Source organism: Saccoglossus kowalevskii, chromosome 13 (assembly GCF_978046115.1).
Source record: "Saccoglossus kowalevskii chromosome 13, keSacKowa6.1, whole genome shotgun sequence".
Classification (NCBI taxonomy): Eukaryota; Metazoa; Hemichordata; class Enteropneusta; family Harrimaniidae; genus Saccoglossus; species Saccoglossus kowalevskii.
Window position 1 is genome coordinate 24,673,200 of NC_140653.1, and position 12,507 is coordinate 24,685,706.

At 36.0% G+C, this 12,507-nt stretch overlaps 2 protein-coding genes across 2 annotated transcripts; one reads left to right on the plus strand and one right to left on the minus strand.

Moving 5' to 3' along the window:
- The first annotated feature begins 1,533 nt into the window (after positions 1–1,533).
- Positions 1,534–4,497, plus strand: LOC100373928 (protein FAM151A-like). The gene is made up of 2 exons (XM_002736798.3): positions 1,534–1,738; positions 2,949–4,497. The coding sequence occupies exons 1-2, from the start codon at positions 1,600–1,602 to the stop codon at positions 4,319–4,321; spliced, it is 1,512 nt and encodes a 503-aa protein (XP_002736844.3). The 5' UTR covers positions 1,534–1,599; the 3' UTR covers positions 4,322–4,497.
- A 3,640-nt stretch (positions 4,498–8,137) lies between these two features.
- LOC102804783 (NXPE family member 1-like) lies at positions 8,138–10,011 on the minus strand. The gene is made up of 3 exons (XM_006819020.3): positions 9,446–10,011; positions 9,230–9,270; positions 8,138–8,946 (listed from the first exon to the last, which is right to left on the minus strand). Exons 1-3 carry the CDS (start codon positions 10,009–10,011, stop codon positions 8,138–8,140), a joined length of 1,416 nt encoding a protein of 471 aa, XP_006819083.2.
- Positions 10,012–12,507: the final 2,496 nt, after the last annotated feature.

A 12,507-nucleotide genomic window follows, 5' to 3' on the forward strand; every position in this document is an offset into this window, starting at 1 on the left:
TGCAGTAAATTTATACTTCCCTGGTCACAATGCCGTAATTTGAAGTTTAGCGTTAACTGGCGGTGTCACCCCGGTGTCGAATACAGAGTGGAGATATCGCTATTCCACACGGCCAACGTACGCCCGACACACCCGCTCAGTACACTTCACGTTTTTTTCTCTGCTACAACACCCGATAAATCACTACCCTGCCTCCTATGGAAACATATTTAAATTGTACATTATGACGGCATCTATACCAAATCGCAGCACAGACTACTAGTATTCTTATCTACAAGGGACTGTTTATGTTCAGGCCATCATGGCTGCCTACAACATCAATCAAACGAGATACCAGTATCTCTTACATCCATCACTTTTATTGTAGTGTTCTATCTTGGTAGATTTATACGCCTCTGAAACATTAAGCAAATACATATATTTACATTAATTATTTACTTTAGATATCTAGATATGTTGTTAGTCATTTTATAAAATTATTATATTTTATGCTCGGAGAAAGCTTTTTTGCTGATTTTCCTACCATAAATAGCGAATCTTTATACTTGAAGGACACTTTTTATTGATTTTCAATGACTGCTCATTGAGGCCCCTTTTATACTTCATACTGAGTATGAATTTGAGACTTCGTGGGTTCAAAAATGAACCCTATTTTTGTGACATGCTTCGGCATTTTTATATTTCCAACAAGTAATATCCATGGTTCCATGGTTCCGATTATACTTTCGGTTATGTTTGTAAATTCGAAAAAACACACAATTATAGCACATATCTCGTATTACCAGGCATCATTTGCCAATCTGTCTGATTTGAGGGGTTGATCAATAGATCAGGAATTCATGGATAAATTAGTTATGGCAAAAGTTGAATAATGTCATTGTAACTGTCACAGCCCCTGTCAAAAATTCTGTATTGAATAAATAAACAAACGTGGATTTTGTCCACCCACATGTGAAGTTCTTTGTCTAGTCTAAGCGCGCCCAACTCGAACGCTATATTTCACTACAAGCAAAGGCGTTAGGTTTTGATACGTCTTTGAAATTACTGACTTAAAGCGGGAGGGTCTTCCCCTGCGCACGCGCGAGAATTGAGTCCCAACCGACGAAAACAAACAAATGCTGAAACGCAAAGGCTCATGGGTATACGCTTGTTGTAAACAAGGACACGCTATGGCCATCTGACGCATGCACTGGTGACGACTCCCTCCGCTTTAAACCTCTCCGAAGCTATATAAACAATCACCTTGTTATGACCTACTCTGTTCATAACATTAAACTAATCGTGAACACTTCCGCTGGCAGGATTTTAAAACACACATTCGTGTTTCAAATAACAATACGCATGATAATAACTTTTGTTTGGTATTAAGACGCCCAATTATACTGAGTTCACCCAGGGTTTGTCACAGACTGAATAGCGCCCTGACACAAATGTCATGAGTATTCATATCATGATAGTGTTAAACTTAACCTTAAAAATTAACCTCCACAATTAAACGAAAAGTTCTGAGGCCACGAGAAATAAGAGCGCCACACAACATAAACTTCATTTTCATTTCTCATATTTCATGTCAAATGTAAGAAACCACCGGATTAAATAATGTTTATTTCAGATGCACAAAGTTCGCACACAATGGACAATATTCTAGATTACTTCCCGGGTGCAGAGGGAGATGGTTTGAACATAGTGTGGGCACACGCTGTGAATAGTCAAGCAGAATTGGATGAAGCATTGACAGGTACATGTCACATATACTAATCCTAGATGTTAGCCATTTACTTGGTGGAATTTAAGTAAAATTAAAAAAATATATATCTGATTGAAATGAAACTTTGAATATGTATTGGAATTGGGTTTACAGATATTAACCCACTGTTGCTCATTAAACTTTCGATAAGAAATAACTTGATTATACATTAACTTTGATGTATTAACCAGATGTTCTAAAGGACTTACCTCTCATGGTTAGTAAGTGGTTTTACAATTGTATGTTGTAAATTGTAAATGACTAGACGGTATCGAATATACAGAAATTATGTGATCTTCAGGCCAGACTTGTATTATCTCTTGTTTCGCGAACCCGCCGAATGAACAGGAGCCGAACATTAAATAAAAATAAAATTTTATTTCAGCGTAATTTCTCGCGCCCGCCGACTTGTAAGTGCAAAAAATTGCTAAAAAAACTTATTTTTATCTTCAATTTTTTTCCGCCCGCCGCATAACGAACCCAAGTTGCATTTTCGTGGGAGTATCATGATCAAAGTACCGAAGTCTCGCGCGGATGAGAAACAAGGTTATACATGGAATAAAATTGTATTTCATTTCTTCTCGCCAATCAATGATCTCACTTACAATTCTTTGAGAATCACACAAATTCAATGGAAACAAAATTAATTTTATTTTTTTCTGCCCTCTTCAAAAAAATTGCCTTATAAAAACTCGAGAAACAAGGAATAAAAAAAGTCTGGCCTTACAATAGCAGTTCACAATAAATGTCAGAATAGTACAATGTCGGTTTACAATTGATATTTACAATCTCTATATAATCACAAACAGAGTAATTTACAATTTGTATTATAAAAGACTAAGAGACAATTGATTATTTACGGTAATAAAGAAAAGGCCAGAAAATTAACCACATGACCAAGATGGTATATGACACGGTTCTATGAAAATAAACACTAAAATATTAAACCAGAATGTCTTGGTTTGATAAATATGACATAATATTTTTAAAAGGGTTCTATCTCACTTATAACATAAATGAAGGAATAAATCATTAAACTAAGAAGTTACTTCTTGTGAATTATTTAGTGAATGATTTATTGCAGAATCATGATTTAGTCGGGGTTCATGATTTACGATAATACGATCATTGAAGATCTCATTCAGATAAATGATAAACGCCATACATTTTCATACACTGATTTCTCAATTTTGGCTTACAGATGATACAATGATGTTAGAAGCAGACGTAAGTGCAGAAAACAACACAGGTATCCCCATCATGGCACATCCCCCAGACGTATACAGTGATCTTACATTAGAAGAGTGGCTTGTCCAATGTACAGAAACAGACAAAGGCATGAAGATGGATTTCAAAGACATTAACGTTGTCACAGACTCCATGGATATCATAAATTTTTATGAAGATAGAATTCATCAGCCACTATGGTTAAATGCAGATATAGTGAAGGGTCCAAATGGCGGCGATCCAGTCCCTCCAGTTGAATTTATCAGCAAAATAAATGATGGCTTCCCTACAGCTGTCCTATCCCTGGGATGGACGACATCATGGATACCTTTCAAAAGTGACATGTATACCTGGACTATGATATTCGACAACATGTTTTACAGTTATCCATCTAAGCAGCCTGTGACTTTCCCCGTACGCGCTGTCTGGTCCATTACATCATGGGACAAGTTTGTATGGATACTTGGGGTTCGGCATGACTTCTCTATTACAGTGTGGACAGGTAGCAATGACAATGTCGACGTCCAAGGGTTGGTCGAGCTCCGTAAACATGGTGACATAAAACGAATTTACTACGATCTGACCGATGAACTAATGCAGGAGTTTGAAGATGCATTGGCGCTACTTACTACGCCTGTACCGACCACTAGTGATGGTACGTCAGATCAGTGGGACAGCACTTTGTGGAACGTCATAGAGTCTCAGGCAATCGGTGACTATGTATACCTCAGTACAGAGAGTGTTGGACTAGTTGGTGTAGATCGTGGGGCATTTATCGAATCGAAATACGAATATCAAGCAGGGACTGAGTCCTTGGAGGCATTGGAAATCACTGGTACAATACAGTTTGTATTCCGTGTTGATGAAGACACATATGCAGCAGGGGACGGTGTAGAAATATATATTCGTTCCTCTGGCATAAGTAATTTGAAAATGATTGAAGACGGTCTGCGGCTGTACATTGGACGTGATGGTGAAGTTCGATTAGAATCAGTTACATCACCCGTTGAAGGAGTATCTGATGCTCTTAGTCCCAGTGACTGTTACTCGTTCAAAGTGGTCGATAAAGGCAGTATTTCAGCAGTCCTAGCTGATGTTCAGCCTGTGGAATGTACAGATGGAACAGGAAATCTACCCACAGAAGTCGACCCAGTTAGTTTGTCATTGGCTGCTCCTTACGATGAGAACGAACGTTTTTTCATCGTTATGTCCAAAGCGGGGGATGACATTGATGTCTTGTTAGAGGATGTAATTCTCCCACACTCAGATGGTACGATGACATCACACCATATCCACCAATCAGCAATGTTCATTTCGATATTTATATCTATACTTCAGTTAGTCTAATAATAATTTATGCAAAGTATGTAAATGATGCAAAATATGTATGCAAGTTCGACACGGTGATGCCCAGTAGTCTGAATAAGAAATACAAAGGCAAATTATGCAGAAAATGATAATTATAAATTTTCAAAATTAATAAATCATTTATCACTTCTCTTTGAAGAGATATCCATTTAGTACGTAATGTATCATATTTTCCATCATTAATATTATACCGGTAATTGTAATTAGGGATTCTGTCAAACTACTATGGGGGTATGGACACATAAATTGTATGACACAGACATTGAATTAAAAGAATTGCGTTATCGTCGTCCTGCTAATACGTGTATTATACATTAATAACAATCAATAATTAGATTAGATTTCCTTGTAGCTAATAGAACGTTGAACATTTAAAAAAAACTCCCGTAACATATTGGCGTTTACTAACCCGACTTAGAGCAAATGAGCGAGCGATTGCCACCGGTCATTAAATTTAACCAATGAATGTGAATTATACACAATAGTCAGAGGATCACAAAATCGAGGGAAAACCGGAATTGTCATTGCATATTACAGCGTGTCATTGCATATGACATGGTAGGAATGTGTACAAATTATCAGCAATCGCTGGCTTGTTAGCTGTTGTAAATATCTGGCAGCGTCGCTTATGCGTGGAATACGTTGTGGAATACGGAAAAAGGGCCCGAAGCATGCGCACTGCGTACACAATATGCTAATAACCTTTAACGAGGTTATGACATAGACATATCTCATGAATATTATTAATATAAAGCATTTAGTACGAAACGCCGGAATCACGTATATTCGGTCTTGAGAGGCTCAGACCAGCGTACACAGGGGAAAAAAATGACTGGAGGACGTAATGAAATAGATAATAGAAAAACCCAGAAGAACAAAACAAAACAACTGAAAAGAATATATCCTAACATAGTATAATCAATAAGGTGTCAGGTGTTTCGAATCGAGTGAGCAGATCCTGCTTAGGGTGTAGCACACGCCATATATCATTCGGAAACTGAGCAGTACACCATGGACAAACAATTCACAAAAATCTATTGATTATTAATGACACTAACACAGAGCAAACGATTTCTCTTGTCTTCATTATAGTCTTTAAAAAAGATGATTTTGATTGATCGTTGATTGATCATTTTTGCATACACCATTGGGTACATTATCCCTGCACGGTCTCGGCGTCATTTCATACTTTGCATATCAAACATTCGAATATTTGCATATGCATAAAGCGGTGTATATTGGCTATTTAAAGCAATGTTGGTAAATGTAGGTGGTCCTTGGATTGCGTTTGATGCAATGCCCATTCACAGCGTTGTCCGGTTTCAAAAATATTGATGTACCACGTGTTTTGAAAAATGTCGATTTAAAAGTTGACAACTTCGACGTTTGAATCCAAGACATGGTGGGCGGAGTAAAAATAAAAATATTTGGGAGCCATCGATCCGACAAATTGTCAACAAAGGAGTTAAAAACTTGTTATTTACCCATTTAAACAACCATAGAAAAAGTGTGTGGCTGTGATTATGTTAACGCGGCAATGATTATGTCAACGTTAATGGGTTGTTTGAACTGCGTAAGCATTGTAACCTGAAACATATTTACTACGATCGTCCCAATGACTAGATACAGGAGTTTGAAGAAGCATTGGGACTAATTAATACACCTGCACTCGCGACCACAAGGGATAGTACATTGGACCAGTGTGACAGCACCTTGTGTCAAGGTTACACTAAACAACATTACACCATATTACGAGTAATTCATTAGCAATGTTCATATCGATTACTACATCTCTACTGCCATTCTTGTTGATTATGACATTAATAAATATTCACCAGCAAAATTCGCTCAACAATCAAAATAATTTCAGAATAAACTTAATGTATGATTAAATTTAAACAGACCAACAACTAAATCGAGCTGCGAGACAGGCTTACAAAATATGTATCTGTGAAAATGATAACGGTCCGCTGAAAACACAAAGTAATTTATTTTATGAATAACCAGACATTTCACACTAGAACATGGTAACATTGTAAGGAATTAAAGGCTCAACCCAAGCACCACCTCAATTGCAAAGGATATATACAAATAACACAGACAGTACTCATTGATGGCAATGCTCTAAATAAATTTAGTCAGTAACATTTTTACCAATAATTCTGATGTTTGTTTGATGTAATATAACAATATACATAACCCATTATATAAATATATACTTAGTATATACTAAATTGTGTGCAAAAGACAGGATACTCTATTTACGATAAACTCTAATTATACAAGTTATCAAACTAGAACTTTTGTTTCACAAGTGTCACAGTGTAAGACCTGCTTATCGCAATTGAGAGGGACATCCACAGAACTCACACTGGACAGGGGGTTCTGTCATTGCTAGTATGGGATAGACAAGACAATATAGTACTGGAAATGAAATACACATACACCAAAATATCGAGTTAAAGCGTGTGGCTTTAATCTTTTCAAAAATAATTAAAAGAAACACAAAATAATACAATGCATAAATTCACTAAAATAGGGGATTTCCTGTAGTAAAGAAGTGGAAATTGTTTTCAGTCAATTGCTTCTGCAACACAGCAGCTAACAAATATAGGAGTCTTGCTTGCAGAAGAACGCTGTTATTCTTGAGGGCACCGCTGAAAGCAGGAGATCGCAGAGAAGTTCATACAAGCCTCATAAATGATTGAAGCCTGTAACACTTGTCTCACAATATTGCAGCAGCAACACACAGGGTACACAGTTGAAATGGTGGGCCCCAGCTGTCCTCAGTCTAGCCTAGTTATATGGCATAAATGGCCCAGATTCAGGGACACTACCTGGGTTTTCACATGAGCCAATCAGAACGCGGTCTTGCTAGCAGCTGTCTCAGTAGATCGTAAAAACATCCTTTGCTATGTTAATCACAAGCACACGATTCCAATTGTCCTTCCAGAGTTGTAAACAAGTATGACCTGTCAATCACCTTTATGACAGTTATCACACGGCAATGCACACCCTTTCTTCTCATGATTTCATGCACACTTTCATTTGCAAGGTTTGAGGTAAAAAAAATACATACTAGACTAAAGGATGCTGACAATAAGAAAACTGGTTTCAATCGATTAACCTGGCGTACATGTCCTTATTTGCTTAAAATGTTTGAATGAAATGAAGATAACCAATTGAATTGAACTGAATAGTCAACCAATGGTGACACGTGTAGTTCTGGGTTTATCAGGACTTCCGTTAATATATATTACCATTGAAATTCTATTATGTTACCCAATGTAGATCAAGATGCATCTGGGCTGGGCTGGGAGAAATATTATATTTAATTTATAAATATATAGTAAGCACTATTACAGTGCGAAAGACGTATATGATGATCATGATAGATAATAAGACAAGTTTTCCATTTTTGCCCAATGTAGTCAATCTACATATAACATATTATGTACGTGGTGAGCAAATTTAGAGAACCAAATTGGCCAATCGTTAGGTGGCCATGGCCTATATGTTACTGACAACAAAGTGGTAAAACCCAAAACAAGGGAACAGACCAATTACCACAATAGTAGTGTCTGTGATGTTGTGACAGGGAGTGATTTCTTGTCAAATGGCTTTAAGATATTGACGTTGCTGCTACCTTTTTATAAAATGTGGACACATCTCTACAGGCTATATGGGGTTTGTAATTCTCTAAAAGATTGCAAACTGAGTTATGGAATATATTATTTTGTATCAATTTGACTACTATATTACTCAATGTAACACATCAATTTGGTACAAAACTTGTTAATTAGTAACACATATATACGAAAGTAATAACTTAATTTCCTCTGCAACAACACTGTTAGGCATGTGCACTTCGTGCGTATGCAAATACGCCCGATTTAAATCCCACGTGTCCAGAAAGTGTACCCATTCTACATTAAACACTTTTTTGATTATTCGATTAAGGTCCAATAGAAGCACGTCGCTATTCGCCATATTCTTTCGCCATTGACCATCGCTCAAGACATGCGAACCACGGACAATTATCCTAGACTCCGGGCATCTTTGATAAAAATGCCACAGAGAAGCTTTTACATACTGGAGTCTTTCTTCAAATGAGTCTTCTGTCCACATTAGATAATGCGCCCACAAACCAAAAACTATAACACTTCTGCATGTCGCTATGCGGATGACGTCATCTTCAACCATATAGCTTTGCGGCACAAAGCACAATTGCCCCAAAGGAAATGGATGAAAGAAGAACTGCAAAGTTAAATGACCATGCTTGCTCAGACCACGGGTTTGTATTTTATCGTTACATGAATTGGGTTTAAAATGCGGGTCCCATGTTATATCATCGTACTTAATACCTAGAAACTGATTCAAACTCAGGAACCATTGTCTGGTTGTGGAATCGCCTAGTAGATACACATTTGTGAAATTAGACAGACACTTCAAAGAAGAAAATCGATCAAAATTTCTATTTTCCTGCCAGTAACTATACCAAGATCCATTGAACCAAACACCATCGGACAGCAAATGTTTCCGATGCTGCAATTTGTCGTCAATGTAGAAAGCTGTCTCCACATTACCATTTCGCTGTGTTGAATCTGTACAAGTTTAAAATTCAAAAAATATATAGATTCGACATTATGGATTTTGAGTGATATCTTATAAAATAGATGAAAATCAACTATGACAATTATTGTGAAAACCTGAATAGAAAATTCGTTGAACCGTGAATGTGGTTATGAAAACAGCAATGTTTGTATAAAAAATGACGACAAATAAAAAAAAACAACAGTTTTTGGCTTATTGATAACATAAGCCTTTTGGGTGTAAATTTGGTCAGTCATTGAAATGTTTTAATCTATGCCACTTAGACAATCTTACCTTTGATATTCAACGTTATATTTTGAATACTGGCTTCTGACCTGAAATTATAAGAATTAATTATAAACACAATTATGTCTTTTATTTCTACTATGAAGACATTTTTCATCAATGAAGCTATTCTAGATACGAGACATTACTCAGGTACATCAATTGTTTTGACACTTTTGATAGTATATGCATGCTTCACATCACCACAGGTGATCCACAACTTACTTTGCAAATAACTCTTTTTGATAATCATTAAAGATATACTCATCATAGACATTTGGTCCCGAGTGGAAATACTGCATATCACTACACGTCAACTGTTTTGGTACATCACACAACAAAATAGTTCTTCCGAATTCTTTTCTCCTGATCTCACACATTTTGTCCCAACTTCCCTCACGCTTTAGAATACACGTAACTGTCTCGTTCAGACTGTCATTTGCGTAAACTGCCTTCCAATGCACGACCCCTATTCCTTGATATTCCTTTCGCAAAAATCGTACAGCTTCCCGTGTGTGTATGAGAGATATTTCTATGTCTGCACGACCAGACCAAGCTGCATAAAATCGAATGCTGTAAGAACCATTATCGTGGTCCACGATTTTACCCAATGTAGCTGCTTCCATCTTACGATTTACCATCATTGCCCTCCAGTAATCACCACCGAGTACGCGCTGTCTACCATGACTATCTTTAGCATATATATCCAAGTGAATTATATCTCCAATGTAAACATTTGATGCATTGGACAACATATCAACCACAGAATACGACACATTTGTTACGCCCATACTGCCAACTTCTCCCCATGTCCAGTTCCATGCAAATCGCTGTACAAATGATGTATTCTCTATCACTCGATTTCCATTTGTTGAAATATTAGGAATTCTCTCCTTATATGTGAAATGGTACATCTTAAAACCAAACAAAAATCAACTTCAGCAGGTAAATGTTATTTTGAATATTTATCATTAATAATATTTATAATTTGTCAATCCCAACCACAATTCCTTCTCAGTCAAGTTCAGAAGACGCAACTTACTAGGATATGGACTTTATTTGTTTGTTACTTGTATGGTTCGTGCCCCAAACTAGTTAATACAGAATTAAGTATTCATGAAATTAAGAATAGTATAATGCAAAAAAATCATTTAAGCAAATTCGCACCAATTGAGGTCACCAATTGCATGAATCAGTGGTGGCTTGTGGCAAGCACACAAGCGCAAAATGGTAGTCAATTTCAATGTCATTCCACTTTTGGTCAAGTTCAATATACAATGGGTAGCAGGAGCAACGTAATCGTGACAAAAATATTTGATTTAAAGGAATATTAATACCCGTTAAATAACCTAAGGTAGTTTAAAAACTATTATACGTAAAATTGCAATATGATACCATTTTGAGTACAAAGAAATCCTTAAATCTGGAACAAAACGGTACTAATGGAAGTATCTAAGTTGTGTATCACACGCTACATGTAAACCACACAAACTCTGTATCATGTGTGTTTAGGATGTACAGACAGCATGATGGGTAATTTAGATCTTTAATTTAAGGTAGTAGCCTACACATGACTTCAAAAACACAAAAATTATCCATTTTCCAAACATTTTTATTTCCGGACAATATAAAAATATTGAGTTAAAAAAGTTGTAGGTCACCAATTTAATTTGTATTGTATTTTAGTGGATAATGGCCATTTCGGCAGTAATGAAAAATAATACATTGTTAATAATGGGGTAATCTTTGTTTTTCTGAGCTATTTCAAAAATCTGGGTCGAAAAATGAAATGAACATTATGATCTATGAAATTGTTCTAAAAATAGCGATTTTTGAAAAATACTAGGATACGTTTCTCAAAATACGTCACTGTAACACATACACACACACACACATACAAATACTTGTTCATGGTTCCATGTGGCAATAACTTCGTTATTTCACATAATAAACAATTAAATGTTGCCATGCGATTTATGATCAACTTTCGCCAAAATGATGAGTAAGATTTTATCTTAACACGTGGTATTATTTATACACATTAATTCTTATGAAATGAACGGTAAGTACACACACAAAAAAGAAAAATAGGAATAACAGAACCAGGATGTGGTGCAACATAAATATAATGTTGAATACTTACTGAGAAATATGAACTAGCAGCAAAGAATAGTATCGCCATTAACCAAAATATATAACTTTGTTTTCGTAGCGGGACACCTCTAATCGCCATTGTGATGTTTAAAGTTTACCAATGCCGTTTGTTAAACAGACGTGTGTGATAAACTTATCCACTCCTTGTACTTGAATGGGACAACACGAGTGGGTCTAACCTGTAAATAAAATATAATAACATATTTGTTATATTCAAATGTTGAACTAATTAAATTCACTATTATGTAACACTGATTGGTGGGGGTTATTCACAAGATATTGTTTGTTTGTTCTCGGCCTTTAAATGTTAAAAGTTTTTAAATAATTGTTATAAATTTGGTATACAATCAGTCATGGAGGGACTGTGAACCAGTACTATAATATTAATAGTTCGCATTTTTGACCCTCTAACATTGAAATGTGAATATTTTGTCTGAGGTTTTGATTGACTGTATGCTGATTGAAGTGATATTATGTTCCCCCATTCCTAGATGTATATAGTTTAAAAAATGGTGTAATTTAGTGGAATTTATGATATATTTATTATTATGATAAGAATAAATATATATTTCTCTGAAATGACATTTAAGTGCACTCATATTGCTGACTTATTATGTGCTGCACCAGTGGCGAATTCAGCAAAATGTATTGGGGGGGGGGGGCAAGCTACGCTTAAAATTACGGAGCGTAAAGCGCAGAGAAACTATGCGTAATCCAGATGATATGAATCGTCATTCGATTTAATACGACTATCGCATACATATGTTATCGTACTCTTATTTAGCATATCCTCAATAAATGATGTCACAATTTGAACACTGTGGCAGCCTGAATGCAGAGAATTGCCTCTCTTGGTGATTCCAATGATAAAGTCAGTTTCAGTATCAATAAAAAGTTGACGAAAGGTTCGTGAGGACCGTTTCGGGGGAAAAACGTTCTTCTTAACATTCAGGTGTATAATTACCATCATTGCAAATATAGTCATATATCATCGTGGGATTCGAGTAGCGTCGACGGCTAAATCTACGAATTCAAACATCGTCAACACTGACCGTGTATCTTAAGTCACTAGCAATGTCGTGCACATTTTGAATTGATACAGGATAACAACCTTAATAATGTATTATGCAAAT

Coding starts and splice junctions, on each gene's coding strand:
- LOC100373928 (XM_002736798.3), top strand. CDS start 1,600: ATGTTTATTTCAGATGCACAAAGTTCGCACACAATGGACAATATTCTA. Junction 1,739..2,948: donor ATTGGATGAAGCATTGACAG/GTACATGTCACA, acceptor TTTGGCTTACAG/ATGATACAATGATGTTAGAA.
- LOC102804783 (XM_006819020.3), bottom strand. CDS start 10,011: ATGGGCGTAACAAATGTGTCGTATTCTGTGGTTGATATGTTGTCCAAT. Junction 9,271..9,445: donor CAAAAAGAGTTATTTGCAAA/GTAAGTTGTGGA, acceptor TTATAATTTCAG/GTCAGAAGCCAGTATTCAAA. Junction 8,947..9,229: donor TATAACGTTGAATATCAAAG/GTAAGATTGTCT, acceptor AAACTTGTACAG/ATTCAACACAGCGAAATGGT.